We start from the raw sequence: 18,307 nt of genomic DNA on the forward strand, positions 1-18,307 counted from the left end.
ATATCGACCCAAACCTGTCTGAATGCGTTAAACACGTTTGAATAAGGAGTCCACAGTCTGACTTAACTGCCCAGTGAACTTTTGATGTTATCATCGCGCCCCTTAGGCGACAGGCTCGCTAGCAGATTAGCCTCCGCCAAGCACCCGCACACCATCACGAATTTACGTGCAGATCGTTGCTCCGGAGCCGATGCCAAGGTGGCTTTCGAGCGCTTTAGGCCGTTATGCTGTAACTGACGGGGCTGCAAAATCCTTAGCGATGGTGGAGGAGGAAGAGGAGGAGGAAGAATAGGAAGAGGAGGAGGAGGTGGAAACACCTCAGGAAAGAATGTCTTCATTTGGGTCCGGAGAGTGCATTCATAAACACGAGTGTTTTCATAAAGGAGAGGTAAAGGTGTTGAAGGACGTGAACAAAAGTGAGGCTTTATGGTTCCAACTGTCACGACACCCAGTAAACAACAGGGCCAAACCCTGGTCATGTACCACTGAGTCAGCCTTTTTTTTTTTTTTACGTCCGCATGAGTAAGACGTCATTCCCCAAAGAAGCTGAGAAGTCAAAACAAAGTGCCACAGATAAGAAGCAGAGAAAAGGTTCAACTTCTGAGAGGTGGCAGCGGTTCGCACTTGACCAACTGAGAGAGCGTTTTTAAGAGGCGATCGACATCGCCGCCGCCGCCGCCACCATTCTCCGCGAATCTGCTGAAGGGATCTGCCTGTAGTTGAAATACAGCACGGACCACATTCTGATTGACTCCGGCGATCGCAGTGAGTCATAAAGAGGCTCCAGGAGGGGAAATATGCAAAAACCGAAGGCTGCAAAAACTGGAATAAAGACGAGTTGGAGCGGACGAGCCCCGCCCTGTGATACTGTGATAATGAAAGGCACGCACACCGTCAGCCATAACATTATGACCACTGCCAGGAGAAGTAAATGACATTGACCGTGTTGTGACAATTTAATGTTCTGCCCCGGGAAGCGTTCGGACCTGGCATCCATGGCAATAATGACCCAGCAGGATGCAACCTGACACACAAAGACGGTTCAGGAACAACTAAAAAAAACTGTGTTGACCTGCAGGACGTAGCGTCCTTCAAAGGTGCCTCAATGGACTAAGGCCCATCGACCTACACAGTATCAGGCCGGTGGTCATAATGCTATGGTATATTATTGTATAAGTTAAATACCATTTATATCTGTTTGTATGCAACAAATCTTCTGGACATTAAATTTCTCAGTGGATAAATAAAGTATCTGTCTTATCTTATCAAATATATGTTTTTTCATGCAGGACGTTTACTTGTAATGGAGGATTTTTAATCACCGTGTTGGTATTTTTTTTTTTTTTACCAACAAATAAGAATTTCCATTGAAGACCGACCGATGGATCTTTAAAATGCCTTTGAATGCGCTCTCCTCCCTGTTACCGGAAACTGCTCAACCTTTTCATCTCGAGCTATGATAGTCCCCCCCCCTTTCCTCCTTTTCATAAGTAATGCACCGACACAACAATGCCAAGAACAACAACACACACATCTCTCTAACGGTGACCCTTCCAGTATAGCGCGCCGCTGTATGTTGCAACGGGACAAAAGGAGGGCATTTTAATGGTTTAGCAGGCCGGTCCTGTAAGGACATAGGGGGGGAGGGGTGGAAGGACTGTGCCTGGACTGATCAGCCTCTCCAGCTATAATTACAGCTCACGTTCACATGCCTGGATTTTTTTTTTTTACTGGTTTTCCCCTCTTCAGCCCCGAGCCGCAGCTGATCGAGGTCCGGCCTCGTCCCTGCAGCCAGGAACCGAAACGCTGGCGAAACTCTTCATGAGCGTTTTTAAGGCATTAAGGGTGTGGCAAGATAGGGAAAAAAACATATTTTCATGCTTTCCGCGAGGCCTTCCTCATCATCATCATCTGTAGTCGCGGTGCACGAATTCAGCCCCGTAGGTTTTTTTTTTTTTCGACTGCGGCAGATGCATTATTAAAGAACGGCCTTGTTGTGCTGCCATCTTTTAAATAGGATCTACTGTAAAGGGGCGGGGGGGGGGCGTGTTTGGATTCGTGCAGGAATAATAAAAAATAAAAAACAGCAGATGCAGGGGCCAAAAACTGGAAGCAAAGGGGGCTGGAAAAAGCTTGAAGGTGGAGGAAGAGAGGTGGAGGGATGAAGGTCGGTCGGGGCAGGTCCACGGACTCGTATCTGCAGGCGGAGCAGGAGGGCAGGGCGTCGCCTGCAGCTGCCGTGGCCTCTTGACCTCCTGTGGGAATAGATGAGGCTGCCCCCCAGCTTTTTTACACATTTACTTATCCATGGCAAAATAATCCACAGCAGTGTAAGCTCCTTATCTACGCAGTTTTGTAAAAAAAAAAAAAAAAAAGAAAAAACGAGGAAACACCAGAGCAGATTATTTTCAGTTTGTCCCATGACCAGCCCCACACTACACATAGTGTTTACTCCAGCATTATATGTGTTAGATGTTATGATGAGTGAAAATTACCCATAATTTTCCTTTTACATATATAACACTAATTGAACTACACTAAAATTGTTATTTTCAGGGATTTAACGATTGTTATTTGTCATTCGCTACCGTACAGAAGCATGAGATGGAACGAAATTATGCACTCAAGGTAGCAACTATAATATATAGATACTGAGTAGCTATCATATAAACGCAAATAAACAGTATGTGATACTAACAGCAGCGTCTAAACAAGATAAATAAAATAAGATATACAAATATACATAATTTTGACACTAATAACAAATAATTCTGAAAGTACCTGAGAAATAATTTTTTATGTTGTTCACATTATCAATTTATTGACTGACATTTTTTTTTGCACCGCACGGCAGTTGGTGGCTTTTGTGAGTAAATAAATAAATATATAAATAAAATAAACATTAAAAAAAAAAGGGAAAAAAAAATAGAAACCGATACAAGCGATAATAGGAAGAAATCACGTGACTGGTGCATATTTCTAGGCTGCTGTAACTGGCCCTGAGTGAGTGAGTGAGTTTATGTTTCCTGCGTGTATTCTTGTAATCCACGTGTCTCAGCCATGGCCCTATTTAGCTGCTCTGACACACAAATATGACTACGACAACAATTCCCATCATGCATCGTCAAGGAAAAAAAAAAAAAAACAGACGCCGTGACGTCTGCGTCAGGGAGATAAACGACCCGTGGGTGTTGTAGTTTTTTTTAAATATCCGATACCTTGTTGTTCAAACGATATTCGGGAATTTTTCTGTTGCATATATATATGTGTCGAATAAAATGTACTTGTTTTAAAATATTCTACTTCGTAAATGCTACACGAATTTCAGAATTAAGGAAAGAAGGAATATAAAGGAGATGAAAATAAACACAAGCGACTCCATTACCCATATGCCCCTACGGTGACGCGCATGCGTACTACGCCGCCGCGCTTGCTGTCTATGTGTGTGCGTGTGTGCGTGTGTGTGTGTGTGTGTGTGTGGAGTCACGTGGAGCCCTCCTCGGTTCTGTCCAAACAGAACGTGAGCTGCTGTTGAAGCGCCGCTCGGTGCTAAACCGATTCATGTTGTTTTTCTAGCCACCCGTCCCTTTAAACTAGACCATTTTATCGAAGAATGAGTGATAACGATGACATCGAAGTCGATAGTGACGTGAGTATTGCCACTTTTCGCCCTTTTTTTTTTAGGGTCCTTATTTTTACTAGCTGGCGATTTTAGCTCAGCTAGCTCCTCGGCTAGCGTTAGCAACCAGCGAGCTCAGCCTTTCTGCCCTGAGTAATTTAGTCGGGGCTCTAGTTAACTGATAAGAAACACTAGCTTTTTTTTTTTTCTTTTTTCATTTTTGCATCTACGCATTTTTTTTTTTTTTTTAATCTGCTAAATTATTTGACTTTCTAGTCACTTCAGCGGAAGATTTGCTGAACAATTATGGCTACAATTGTACTTTTTGTTCTGTTTCTTTGCAGGAAGAATCACCGAGATATCACTCTGTGGTGCGTAACGCTGGGGGGGGGATTTGTCCACTGTCGGAAAAAAAAAATATATATATATATATATGTTTCACCGGTGTTACAAAGTTCCTCTACTCATCACATTTTTTTTAATTTATTTTTTTAAATATTTTGTTGGTGTTTTGTGAGTGGGACTCCACTGTGTGGGGGGGTTGGTTGGTTGGTTTGACCTGAGAGAATGTGAAAGTGTTGTTGTTTTCTCGTGGAACAACAAATGTTTGTGTAAAAAAAAAAAAAAAAATGGACACTTGTGCACTCCGTCATTTTCCCACAGCATTGAGCTGGTTGTTCGTGCATCTCTCTTTTTTTTTTTTTTAAACAGTGTGGCGATTGCGCGTTAGTGGAGTCGTGCATTGCAGGGTATCCCCCATCCCGTGTTGTGTACACGGCCACAGGGAGACTGTGACACGACATCTATATTTAGACCAAAGCTTTATCCCGCTACAAAGCTTTTCCCCCCACCACCCTCCTTTTTTTTTTTTTATAAATATATATTTGTTATCACTTTGTTAATACAAAGCTTTGCGTGTTTCGTAGCAGCCGGTTTCCCCCCACGGTGCTTCACCTCACACCGCGGGGATTCCGCTTCATGATCAGGTTTGAAAAATTACGCATCTAGGTCAGGAAGAAGAAGAAAAAAAGAAAAGAAAGAGGCCGTTTACATTATGTCTCTGCATCCGTGATGAGGATGCAGCCGCATTTTTCTCACAGCCGCCCCTGCATCTCGGACACGTAAAAACCCACGGCTTCGTGTCAGGAAAAGGGTGCAGCGGGATGTTTTCCTGTATTGCAGCCGGTGATTAGAGCCATCTTCTTCTTCTCTCTCTCTCTACAGGCCACTAAAGGGGCTGGCAGCCTAAATGAATGACGTATAGCTGCATCGCATACCGCCGAGAGAAAAAAAAAAAAAAAAAAAAAAAAAAAAAACACGGCTGTGTTTGCTGCACAGAAAGAAAGAACAGCGTCGTTATCCCCCGGTCACATAACCAGAATTAAAAAAAAATAAATAAATAAATAAGGAAGGAGACATCCAGGAAGTCATGCGTTTTTATAATATGCATCAGTATTGTGAAGAAGATCATATTTGTTTGTGCCACTCAGCTTAGTATCGACGGATGCATCTCACAATTGTGAGGATGTTGCATTTAATCAATAGATTAAAACATTTAATTACAAGTGTGTGCAGCTGTTAACTTCAGATTAACCTGAAATTAATGTATTTTTCTTCATAACAGGATGCAGTTTTTTAATACTGTCATCATGGCCAAAAGATAGATATGCAAATGTGTGTTGTTATTTCGACATACCGTCCGAAACATTATCATGCGTTTTACAATATGCAATAAATTAAATCGTTTGTGCGCCTGACCTCAACACACGCTCTTTACTTTTTTTGCTCCAAACAAATTTCATTGGGTCAATTTCTATGACTAAGAGCGCTGACTAATTGACTAATTTATCTCAAAATTACGAGGGTGTTACGGTTAATAAGGGCTGTCGGTAGATTCAGGTTTTTAATTGCGATTAATTGCATGTTTAAACACAGTTAACTCGCGATTAATCTCGAATTAATGCCCCTTAAAAGGATAGTTTTAAATACTCACAACGTGGCCGAGGATAGATGTACTATTTCAAACACACAGTCCAGAATATTATCCTGCCTTTTATAATATGTATTATGAAGAAGATTGTAAAAATACGTATTTGTTGGTAGAGTTAAAAAATGACTAAAATCGATATTTAAACAAGACGCTAATAAATAGCTTTGATAAAATCACACAAATCAGAGAAGGGTCGACTTAAAATTGACTAATTTAGCTCACAATTTACGGGGACGCTTCATTTAATAAGATATTTAATTGCGATTAATTGAACATTGCTGAAGACAGATATGCAAATGTGTGTTGTTATTGTCCACAATATTATCTAGAATAGTCTCAATATGCTCAAAGAACTTGCAGAATTTACATTGCAAAAGTACTATAAACCTTTGGTGGTGGGGAGAAATATGGGATCAGCTGTGTGCTTGGCCAGTTAACTTGTTGGGTGAAACATCTTGCAGGACATTGAAGCTACGTCCACTTGCTAATTAATTTCCCAACCAATGAATCGAATTTAGGGTCATAATCCCGGAGCGTTTTGCGTTAATCTTGGCAGCCATATTGGTTGTATATTCTTAATCAGAAGCTACAGTCGGAGAAAGTCGATATGTTGATGAAAAATTATTATGCGTTTGCATTTAAACCTTTGCCTTTGACTGCGCGTTATATACAGACAGTGGCTACGTAGGAGATTGTAAAAAAAACCCGACGAGATTTTCTTTGTTGTGGCTTTTGGCAACCGGTAGAATTGGATGTTAATTGGCGACAGCTGAGTAAATTTAACAACTGCTTTACAGCTGGTAAAAATCAGCAGCCTCGAGCTTGAACTGCTCGTCGGGACACTTTTTAATTATGGAGGGAAATTGCGGCACGTGTGATTTATTTATTTATTTATTTTATTTTTTACGGGAGTCCTTAACGTTTCTGTTTGAGAACACGCTCGGCCGTAAAAATGAAATCTTTTAATGGTGGTTTTGAGTTTGGCAGACGTCGACGCGGTCTCCGAAGCTAGACGGCGATAAATAGTTGCGTCGATACGTCTCAGGATCTCGGATAAGAGACGTCTCGTCATTGAAGGCTATAATATAGAATCGGGTTGACCAGTTTTTGGTTAATATTTGGAAACCAAATATCTTATTCTCGCCTCAGCGGCCTCGTTCCTGCCGAAGCGTTTGGTTTTATTGGTTGTTTTCCACCGTTATTAGTGCGAGGATGGTTTTTCCACGTTCTCGATGGGGCCCCGACTGAAAAGTGTGAGCTTTTTTCACGCGGAGAGAATGTGAGACGTCCACCCGGTAGCCAGGAGGAATTAGCATTAGCCACCAGCAGCTCGTCCACCAGCCCGGCACCTGGAGCTGTTATGTAACGTCTCGTGGTCAGGTATGAATAGGACGGAGGCAGCAGCAGCAGCAGCAGCAGCTCGCGCTGGCGTGTCCTCGTCCCAGGCAGCCGCCGGAGAAAGATATCGGTTTTATGATGGACTGATAATAGCTGCACTTGTGTAATTGGACACCTGTTTTTTTTTTTTTTTTCTCCTGGTGTCTGATGTGCTTAACAACTCTATACACCAGGAAAAGGCACCGCTACACGTCTGAGCACATTTAGCCGTATTTATAGAAGCAGCTTAATGTTGCGTTGTAGTTGTCTGACATGATTGATTGGCGCTTTGGTTGCTCAGTTTTGTTCTTTGTCTGTAGGAGAGATTTAAACATAAATCTAATTATAGCAACCGGTTGAAGCTGTGCAGATGTGTTTGGTGATTTGTCTGTAAATAATTTGGCGTTTCAGTCTTTACTCTGGTTTTTATGGGGACTTGTGTGTAGCTGTTAATCAATATGAAGCTCTATTTGCTTTCTTAATCATATTTTACGTCATCGTGACGAATTGGCCTCTTATCTTGGGTGTTTGTGTTTCTTAATTAGCCACAAAACGGGATCGGGTTTGGATATTTCAGCTCTTTAACCGTTTTCTGTTGGCTTTTCCTGCTAAATAACGTCCAGTGAAAACACGGCATCGGTTCTGTGACGTAACGTGAAGCAAAATAGGTCAAAGTCATGAGATAATCTGAATCAATTTCTAACTATCTACCGTGTGAGAATGATTACAAACGTGTCCCATCTCTTCTTAGAGGTTTTTTTTTGGCTTTGCTTCCTTTAGCTACAATTGCATGTTTCAAACTTTTGGAAAATTTTCACTCAGAAAATAGAGAAATGACATTTAAATCTCCGTAAATCACATTCAGAATTGTTTAACGGTGTGTGGAGATGCTCCAGGGAATTTTTATAAATTTTTTTTATTTTTTATTCTTGAACCTTGACTGAAACTGTTCATATTAAAATGGCTGCCAGACTCGTAATTGTACATACCATCCTGAGCAGTCATGTGTTTTGTTTGTGCCAGGGTTAATGGGAGGGAGTGGATGTTTAAGTGTATGATACGACAAGGCGCGCACATTTTTCTTTTTTTTTTTTTTTTTGTGTTGTGTGTGCGTGCGTGTCTCTTATGAAACAGTCCAGCGTGACAACCAGCCGAGGGATCACGAGACGGGCGTGTTAACAAATGACATTAACCAAATATTTGTGGGTTTCGGTTTCATTTAGAGCGACTGTGCGTCGTGTTTTACGGTGTTTTGTTTGTCTGTGCTCGTCGCCTCCTCCTTAATCAAACACTTGAAACACCGACGGCTTCGTCGTGACCCGTCTCGTCTCACTTGTGGTCACTTTGGTTTCTTGTCGGGACCTGTGGATGAAATGAGTCAGATGGCACCAGATCACATGACCCCTGCTGGCATTCGTATATTCGTACATCAGTAAATTCAGTCCTAATGTTTAGGTCTGTGTTGGGAGGCGGGTGGAAACGAGTCGTACGGACCCCGATCGGTTTGTCGGGCTTAACGATTCCGCCCGGTGACCGTGTGGATTAGTCCCCAGTCAGATTTGATTGGAGGCCACGATGGTATGACCTTAAAAAAATAAATAAATAAAACAGGTCGAACCACATGGAAGCAAAACTGATCTCCTGCTGGGATCTGGTCACGTGACGGCGGCGGCCATGTTGTGCCTTTCGCACTCTAATTACAATGCAAATGTTTTGTGTAAATCCGCAGCCTCTGGCGTGAATATTTCCACCGGGGGGTTGAGCTGATTGAGACGACACAAAATCAACCCGGGCCGCTTTGTCAAAGTCCCCGAGTCACGATCTTTAAATCTGCAAGAATTTCCCCCCCGTGAGTCGACGCGCTGTTGTTCGCACGCCCACGTCTCTCGTCACATCTCAGTGGCCGCGGCGTCTTGACTTTGACCCGGTCCTGAATGTCAGCGGCCGCTCCTTGTGTTTCTGAGGAGGAGGAGGAGGAGGAGGAGGAGGAGGAGAGGTCGCCACAGGTCACAGCAGAAAGTGGAGGAGCAGGACGAGGCCAGAAGGCAAATAACAGGACAACAGCTTCTGGTCATAACGACTAAATTCAACAGGAGTTTAATTTGTCTTTTAACGTGACGTGACCAGAGGTTATAGGCAGTTGAGTCCTTGTCTCCCGAGGACTAACTATCCATTACTTTTCTACATTAAACTCGTTTACTTCAAGGTTGCGTTTGTTCAGGGTGGATTTTGTTGTGTTTGCCAGCCTCCTGTTGACGAGTAGATTGACATAATTGTGTATGTTTTATGTGTCTTTCACTTGTATTTAATTCCTGGAACAGTCGCGTTATCGAAGCTTTTATGAAACAGTAGAAAAGTTCAGCTGAAGACTTCATATTTAATAGACGACGTCTTGAACTCCACCGGGGAAACTCTTCCTCTGTGGGTTTTTTATTTATTTGCATTAGATCGTTCAGTCGTACTGGAGACAAACACTTGTGAAAATAGAATACGTCGGCGTTTATAGTTAATTTAAGGACTCGGTTTTTTGAGCTCACGTAGTTGGTTGTAAAACGACACGAAAGAGGAAGCAACACCTGTACCTGTCGAGTAGTTAATCAACATTTTATTATTTATTAATTTATTTTGTTTGCACGAACAGTTAGGATCCTGGGTGGAAAAACGGCTGACCTGAATAATTGAACGTGTCACACATACGTGATATAACCTGAGAACGACTTCTCAAATTAAAACGCTCTGATGGTTCTTCTGTTGTCACACGATCGACAGAAAATGGACTGATTGTGTTTTATGTGTGAGTTTTGAATTCTTGTTGGACTTTATAGTTTACATTAGTAGTTTTTTCTTTATGAAAGGCAGAATAGATTGATTATATTAATAGATAATGATGAATATTAGTTGAATCTCTGACATCATTTTAAGTCAAAATATGATCCTAGCTCCACGTCCGTCTCCATTTTTTACTTATTTTCTAAAGTGACAGTGGTTTTCAGCTGGTAAAAGCCGAGCAGCAGCAGCAGCAGCTCCTCGTCTCGTCTCGTGTAGCTAGCTTTGACCGGGGGCGGCTTGAACACCCGCTGTCCCTCCACCCACCCCTTCCCCTCCAAACCATCCACCCACGCTGCTCTTCTGCCAGGCTCAAGGCCTTGTGACTCTTCTCATTGCAGGCAGACAAACGGGCACACCACAATGCGCTGGAGCGCAAACGTAGGGACCACATCAAAGACAGCTTTCACAGCCTCCGGGACTCGGTACCTGCCCTGCAGGGAGAAAAGGTTGGTAAAGCTCAGCCTGTAAGTGCCCCTCTAATACTCAAACACTCATGTCTCACACACACAAACACAATGCATTTCTGTAATATGTTGTATTTTGTCTGCTAAAATCTATGATGTTTGTAGCTTGTGAACGCTCAGTGCTGTTGCTTCGTGTCAGATCAGGGACGTAGTTGGAGGCAGATGGTGGGAGAGCGGCGATTGGCAGCGGCAAGGCGGTGATGCAGTCTAAATACTTGGAGCCGCGTCAGGAAGTTATTATGAGGACATTTTGTTGCTCTCTTCCTGTTTTGACATCGGTGACATTGAGAACATTTGGAGCAGGTTCAGGGGCTGGTTTTATTCCCACCCCACCACCCAAACTCCACCCCACCTACACGCTGAAGTCCAGTTTTAAGAAGAAGAGTAGAGCCTAAATGAGTCGAGTATTGGCCGATAGTTTAAAAGAGTTTCGGAGTTATGTGAAGTGACCCAGAGTACCGCCTCGGGAGAGATTTTATTTGGTGCCGTGTCAAATTTGGACTTGAACAGGGTTCAAAGAATGCAGCAACATGATTCGAATCAAACGTTTGGAGAGAAAAAAGGCTTTTAAAAGTTTCTGCTCGGTTTGAGTTTTTCGTGGAATAATGAACACGGTGAACATTTCTTAAAGCGAGGTGTTAAAATAGTCCGTGTGCCACCTGCTTTAAGCTCTGATACACTCAGATGGCACATTAAAGGGTTCATTAAATATAAAATCATTTAAAAAAAATGATCAGAAACTACTTTAATAATTACGTTTTTGAATCTTTTTAATAAGGAAGTGGATCTTTGTGATCATCCTGGTTCTGTTTTGAGTGAAAGACAGAAGATTTATAACTAGATCATAGTCCTTCAACCATTTAAATTTCTTTAAATGCACATTAATCCAACATAAGGGATAATAATAATCGTGTATATTTATAAATAGCACTAGGCCCAGTTTAGTACAGAACACATATAGTAAGTAGGGGGTCCCTACTTAATCTCTCCATCCGTTTGTGGTCATTGGCCTGAAAAAGACCCTGTTCCAGATCAAATCAATCGATTATAAATAATATTAGGGTGAAGTTTTAATGAAAATAACCTGTATTTGTCATCCCTGACTTAATCTTTATGGTTATTTAATGCTATATAGAAGAGCAGGTTTTGCATTGATTAAAAAAAGGCTCTAATGAGGACGTATCCGTTTATTAAAGCTCAGGGATGCAGCTAATGTGAAATAAGTGAGGCTGCGTCAGCGCTGTAATGTGTCGGGGCTGTAACCCTGCTCCCGTGGACGTCAGGCTGGAGGCGTTTACAGATTTTAAGGTTAAGAGGAGGCAAGTCGTTGCGGGGAAAAAAAACTCTCGGCGTCGCCCTTAGATCGGTTTCTTCGTTCGAGTCTGCACGAGGCAGCAGCAGTGCAGCAGTTGTAGCATCATTGAAATTTTTTTTTTGAAATCTGTGATGAGAACTGTATACATGCGTCATTGCTTCATATTTTGCATGTGTCACTAACAGCAGTCTACCAAACAGGCGTCTCGAGCTCAAATCCTAGACAAAGCCACAGAGTACATCCAGTACATGAGGCGAAAAAATCACACGCACCAGCAGGACATCGACGACCTGAAGAGGCAGAACGCCCTGCTCGAGCAACAAGGTACGAGACGCCGCCGTAGACGCCGACGTGGCCCCGACCTTAGCCAATCAGCTTTGACCCGCAACAGCCAGGGAGGAGGAGGAGGAGGTTTAAAGATAAACGCTTTACAACGAGTGCGTGGATGAAGACGTGGAGAACGTACTGTTCCAAGCTAAAACCAAACAACTGCCCCGACTCCGAGATAGTTTCTGTCCCGACGGCCTCACGTCTGAAGGCTGAAAAGGATTAGTTCACGTCACGTTTATCTAAAGTTTAACCTCCCGAGACCCGGCGTCCTCATATGGGGACATAATGTTTTTATTCTGCCTCATTTAGACCTGTTGTCCTCCATGTACTGGAAGCAAAGGATCAGTACACTTGTATTTATTCTTATTAACTTGTCTGGTTTTATATGACCTGCAACTTTGACAAATTCATAAGTACACATTCGAGGACGTTGGGATTTTGCATTAAAATAAATTTGTGAATGTAATATACACGGAATTAATCCCCGATGACGCTTATTTTTTTATTCTCCTTAGCTCCTACTAATCCCAGATACCTTAAGATCTTAACATTGTCTTAACCAAACAAATGCTCGAGTCTCAGGAGGTTAAACATCGTGTTTGCTCCGTCGTGCGTAACGTCAGCGTCGACATGTAGTTGAGTAACCAGGCTACAGTCAGTCCTCTGATTTCTTAACAGTCCCGGTTTTACGTCTTCAGGTGGATCCAAAAACAGATCCTACGTCCGGAGAAGCCAAAGGGAGTCGTCATCGCCTGCTCCCATTATTTCCTCAGTCGGGTTTAAATCGTTCTCAAAACAGATTCCAACCGAACAATTTTCTAAATAAAATGACTCAGAGTAGGAACTATTTGAGCTAAAGTGCTTCTTTGAATCAGAAGCAGCTGTGAGGACACGTTGTCCATATTTATATATTTATTTAGACCTAAAAACACACACGCACAAAAATAAAATCCAAATAGGAAAAAGGCAAATGTGTTTAACCCTCTGGAGTCCAGAGTATAATCGACCATTTTCTTTTGGTTTTATATTTCATCTTAAATATGTTTTACATGACATTGTTTGGTCACATGTGCCATTTTTACAATTATTTTTTCATTTAGACAAACTGTATTAACACATCGGAGCTAAAACCATAAAATCCAAGTAGGAAAGAGTTCGATTTTTCTCTCTGAAAACCACAAACATGTTTAATGGACTATTTTTATAACTTAGAGTGCAAATCTAAAGTGTAAACTTCAAAACCACATGTACAAATTTAGCAAACAACAAAGTTATTTATATTAAAATGCAGGCGATTCCTTGTATAACTATTAATCTCTCTTTTCTCCCATAACTTTCCCCTCTTCGTTACCAAACAAATAACTTCCCATGTCATTTTTTGATTGGTTGATGCATTTTTCCACCGAAAGGAAAGTTTTTTATTATTATTCTTTGCTTTCAAGCTCTTTCTTTTTCCCCCGTTTTCATCGTTTCTTTCTGCACCAAACAATCTTCAGGGAAAAAGCGTAAATAATTGATCATAAAAGTCTGGTTTTCTTGGCCTGTCGACACTTTTATTCTTTATTAGGATCCACATCAGCTTCCACCAAGTAGTCACTAACCTTCCTGAGGTCCACACAAACAAAATCAGCAACACAAACAAACCTACACTATGTAACTAAAACAGAAAACACATAACAGACAAAATATAATAATTCAACAAAGATGTGAAGTCACTGAGTGTAAATCAAACAACTATAACCAATATAGTCTCGACAGCATATAAATGATAAATCAATACAGTTACTTTCCAACTACTAACCTGTACAGGAACTTTCCGAGCCAAAGAAGCTCTATAATCTTGGCACCACCACATGAAAAACCTGGAAAATTCTGTTTGTGAAAAAAGTAATGCACGAACATCAAAAGACAATATTTTATTATTTTAATTTATCCTCTACAGTCAGCCATGATAGTTGTTTATGTATCTCACTTATGTTGGTGCAGAAAGAACAACTGATCAGACTTCTTTATTCTGTGCAGTTTGAAGTTTTTTAAGATGTTTCTGAGCTGCACTTGACCAAATAAGAGGGAAATACTCCAAATAAGTACACACATACGTACATACACATACGTAAGTAGAGCATTTCCTTGAAATCGCAGTTCCCTTTCTCATCTTCAAAACAATATGATCAATTTGATCAAACCAGGACATTTAATTATCTAAATTAATACCTAATAATAATTTAACTCAACTGACGCCCCATCTCCAGACAAACTGAGTTCATTAGCAGGAATAGTCCTACTCCCAAATACAATGGATTTAGTTTTGGTGATGTTCATTCTTGGTTGTTATTTAACTTGTAACCTGAAGCTTCTACCTCAACTCAAATAAAGACTAAAGTAGAGTCATGAACACAATTTAAACACATCTGTTCTGACGAAGACATTTCTCACTTCAGGTCAATTCAATGCAACTTCATTTGTCAAGTTCAGTTTGTCAGCAATAAGCAGTGTCCATGGCAACCAACACTCAGCAGTATTAACACAAACCACACTAACTGTCAGAGATGACGTGTCCTCCTGTGTCTCCCAAGACTGCGTCAACAGAAATGAACAATAATGTAAAAAGCACTTATTTAAAGTATTAGAAGAGCTTTCGTAAGAACTTGAAGGTTTGTTAGCTACTAGCGAGGATGTGGTCACGTTGCGCAATAATAGCCCTAAATTTCTTGACCAAGCAAAAAAAAAAAAACCCAAAAAAACAAAACTCAGACTCTTGCTTTCAAATCACGGTGCATGTAAACACGTAGTTCCTGTTGCGACCAAGTTCCTTCCAGTCATCACGTTACCAAAGAGCTTCACGAACGCAGTCAATGAGAGGGCAGAGAGCGACGTCCTGTTACTTCACTATTTTCGCCGTGATGAAATTTAAATAGTTTCCCCTCTGTGTGCCTGTCCCCCCCCCGCAGTGCGCGCCCTGGAGAAGGTGAAGGGCTCCGCTCAGCTCCAGGCCAGCTACTCGTCGTCCGACAGCAGCCTCTACACCAACCCCAAAGGCAGCGCCGTGTCGGCGTTCGACGGCGGCTCCGACTCCAGCTCCGAGTCGGAGGCGGAGGAGCCGCCCAACAGGAAGAAGCTGCGCGTGGAGGCGAGCTAGAGGAGCCCCCCCCCCCCCCCCCCCCCGAAAACCCCCCCCCCTCCCCTCCAATCCCCGACCACGACAGCCGAAAAACCGGGCTACGGTCGAGGAGGCGGCGGGGCGCGAGGGAGGGCGGGAGGAACCCTCCGAAGCTCTCGAGGCCCGTCCACCCCTCACAACGACGACAACGACGACAACAACAACAACCCCAGCCCGTGTGACCGCCGCCTCCCTGTCCTCTATCTCCGGGTGGGCTCACACTGGAGACTCCCTCGAATCTCCTCGCCCCACCACCACCACCACCACCGACGACGACGAAGAAGAAGAAGACGCCGCCGCCATCCCCAAGCGTCTCTCCAGCCAGCCTCCATCAAACAGGAGGGAAGATGTGAAGCAGTGGCGGGAAACGACGTCCCTCCCAACCCCCCCCACTTCTTCCTCTCCTCGACTTTTGGTTCGGTCATCGACTCCCTCCTCCTCCTCCTCCTCCTCCTCCTCCTCCAGCAACATCAACAATCCAAAACCCACAAAGAGGCAGCTTGGCTACTTACGGACTTGATGCTTTTTTTTGTACCCTCAACAAAGCCCTTCCTCCTCCTCCTCCTCCCCCCTTTCCTCCCCTTTCCTCCCCCTGCCACCTTCCTAACCGTATGATTTTATTTTATTATCTTTTTTCTTAAAGGGGGAGGAAGGGTGAGCCGGGTGTACTCTTCCAAGCACTGCTATATTATATATTTTTTTGTTTATTTTTTGTTATTCTTGATTAAAAAAAAAAAAAAAAAACTGTTTAGAATTTAAACACACACACACACCTAGATAAAATACGAATCGTCCTGGAAACCTTTTTAAAAATAATGATCCAACATTTGTAGCTTTTCCACTAAAGAATGTGAAAGAGAAAAAAAAAAAAAACACTTTGAGGCCCGACATGTTTTGTTAACACACACACACACTCGCACACACACGGAAAATTAAAAAAAAAAACGTAAACTCCTTTGTTTAAATTGATGTTTTGAAAGGAGAATTATTCCTAAACTTGTATCGTATTTTGTCCTTTAGCTTGAAGTAGTGAATGACTTTAGGTGGCTGAATACATCTCATTTTTATATAATCGAGAAAAGAAAAAGCAACGATTGGATGTTTTCAAGTTTAAAAAAAATACTTTATGATTCTTTTTTTTGTTTTTTGTAGTACACATCACACGAGTTGTGGGGGGGGAGACAAAAAAAAACGTGTAGTTTTCTTTGAGGCCGAGTTGAGATCTGTAGGTATTTGAATGTCAGACAGGTAGCTCCCGTCTTTTTCTCTGTGAGCGGAGAACGACGACGAGGAGGAAGCGAAACGAGTCCCCGTCAAATGTGTCGTGCTTTACACAGTTTAAAAAAAAAAACAAATGAAAAACGGAAAAAAATAATCGATGTTGCTGAATCTGCCCCCCTCCCTCCCCCACCCACCACCACCCCTCCCACCCTTTGCCCCCTTTCGAGGAAAAAAAGGAAGCGTTATTATTTTATTATTTTTTTCTTTGCGTGTCTAGGAAATGTGTGTGTATGTATATTGTTTCCATTTTATTTCCATTTAGGAGGATATAATTAGTGTCGTAGGTCTTTGATTCCATTCCATGGAAATTACAAGTATGTTGTACATACTGCCAACAATTGTCTTGCAAGTTGAGGCCTACCTTTACTATGAGACTATAAAATAAACTATTTTATCCTTTAACGGCCTCTCTGTGGTTACTGCGCCCTCGCTGGTGGAGATGGCGTCCTCTCGTCTTCGTGTGTGTTTAAATAATAACGTGGATGGGTTTCTGAAGAACTCCGTGTCCTGCTGGAGTCACACTTCGAGTTTTTCTGGTTTTCGGCGAATGCTGGCAGCGGGCGACTCGGATCTGCGCCGATAATAAACCTCCTCCTTTAATCCTGTGACAGGACATGAAACCAACCACCACCCTGTTTGAAGTGTGTACGCGTTGAATCTATTAGTAGTAGATGTTTTAGTTATTTGGATCATATTTAATGACTTGACTCGAGAGAAAACCCTTTGAATGTAAACTTCTGTTTTTTTTTTTATCATTAATTCTAAATAATCAGCTTATAAAATGTGAGGAACTGATCTTTTTTGTTTTTAATTCGATGAAATAAGTCATGTGGAGACATTAACGACAGTCGATTCAGAAAGTATTCAGGCTCCTTTCACTTTTGTTATGAAGCCACATGCTAATAATGAAAAGGAGAAACTGATCTATCACACTGACACAAGTATTTAGTCCAAACTCGTTTTGGTTCTGGGGCCACATTCAGCCTAATTTGATCTCAAGGGGCTCAACAATTAACCTATAAGTAACGATAACTCCAGATTTTATTATTTTATTGTTTTAGTGCAATTTTTTTTTAAAATAAAAATGTAATAAAATATCCTTTTTTAAAAAGAAAAGTAAGTGTAATTGTGCATATCGGTGTCGGCTGTTTACTCCTGAGTTATTTTCATTATATCAATAGAAGGGGCCATATTTGACTCCTCCAGCGGGCCGCTCTTGGCCCCTGGACCGCATGTTTGACACCTGTGATTTTTAGACCAATTACTCTGAACTTAAGTTGAAGCACCTTTGGCAGAATTTACAACCTCAAGCCTTTGTGGGATAAGATGCAATACTCAAGCTTTGCAGGCCTAAACTCCCCCCTCAGCCTGATGCTTCCACCACCGTGTTTCACTGGTAACGACCCGTCCAGATCCACGGAGGCCTTTTTCCTTCTGGAGCCGTGTCACATCTCCACACAGGAACTCCAGTAGAGCTCATTCAGGGTGATGATCAAGGCTCTAGTTCTTGGTAGAGTCCTGGTTGTGTCAGATTTCTACCAGTTGCGGATGACGGAGGCCGCTGTGAGACTTCGGGGCAGTAGATTTTAATTCATTGTCCTTTCCCCCCCAGACCTGTGCCTTGCTTCAGTCCTGTCTCTGAGCTCTGCAGACCAGTTTCCTTTGACCTCAGGGCTCAGCTTTAGCTCCGACTGTGAGGCCTTTTTATAGAGACGCCTTTTCAAGTCACGTCTTAATTGGTTTAATTTACCACAGGTGGGCTCCAATCAAGGAGTGGAAACACCTGGGGAACGATCGAGTGAAAAATAGGCAACTAAATATTGGTTTGGGTTTGAAAAAGTCACGTCAGCCATTCTTTTTTTTTTTTTTTTCAGATACACACTATTTTCAAGGGAAACATGGATTTTTATTCCCTAAAAAACTTAAATTCTGGAGGAGAAGT

General features: G+C 42.2%; 1 protein-coding gene across 8 annotated transcripts; it reads left to right on the forward strand.

Moving 5' to 3' along the window:
* Positions 1–3,464: 3,464 nt before the first annotated feature.
* On the forward strand, positions 3,465–16,767 carry max (myc associated factor X). Of its 8 annotated transcripts, none has more exons than XM_047573588.1 (5): positions 3,465–3,649; positions 3,964–3,990; positions 10,154–10,279; positions 11,795–11,918; positions 14,876–16,767. In XM_047573588.1, exons 1-5 carry the CDS (start codon positions 3,614–3,616, stop codon positions 15,061–15,063), a joined length of 501 nt encoding a protein of 166 aa, XP_047429544.1. In that variant the 5' UTR covers positions 3,465–3,613; the 3' UTR covers positions 15,064–16,767. The 8 variants fall into 8 exon arrangements, with proteins under 8 accessions (XP_047429544.1, XP_047429545.1, XP_047429547.1 ...); XM_047573589.1 differs by having other exon boundaries at positions 10,154–10,261; positions 11,780–11,918; XM_047573591.1 differs by having other exon boundaries at positions 10,154–10,261.
* Positions 16,768–18,307: the final 1,540 nt, after the last annotated feature.

This window comes from Mugil cephalus, chromosome 21 (assembly GCF_022458985.1).
Source record: "Mugil cephalus isolate CIBA_MC_2020 chromosome 21, CIBA_Mcephalus_1.1, whole genome shotgun sequence".
NCBI classification, from domain to species: Eukaryota; Metazoa; Chordata; class Actinopteri; order Mugiliformes; family Mugilidae; genus Mugil; species Mugil cephalus.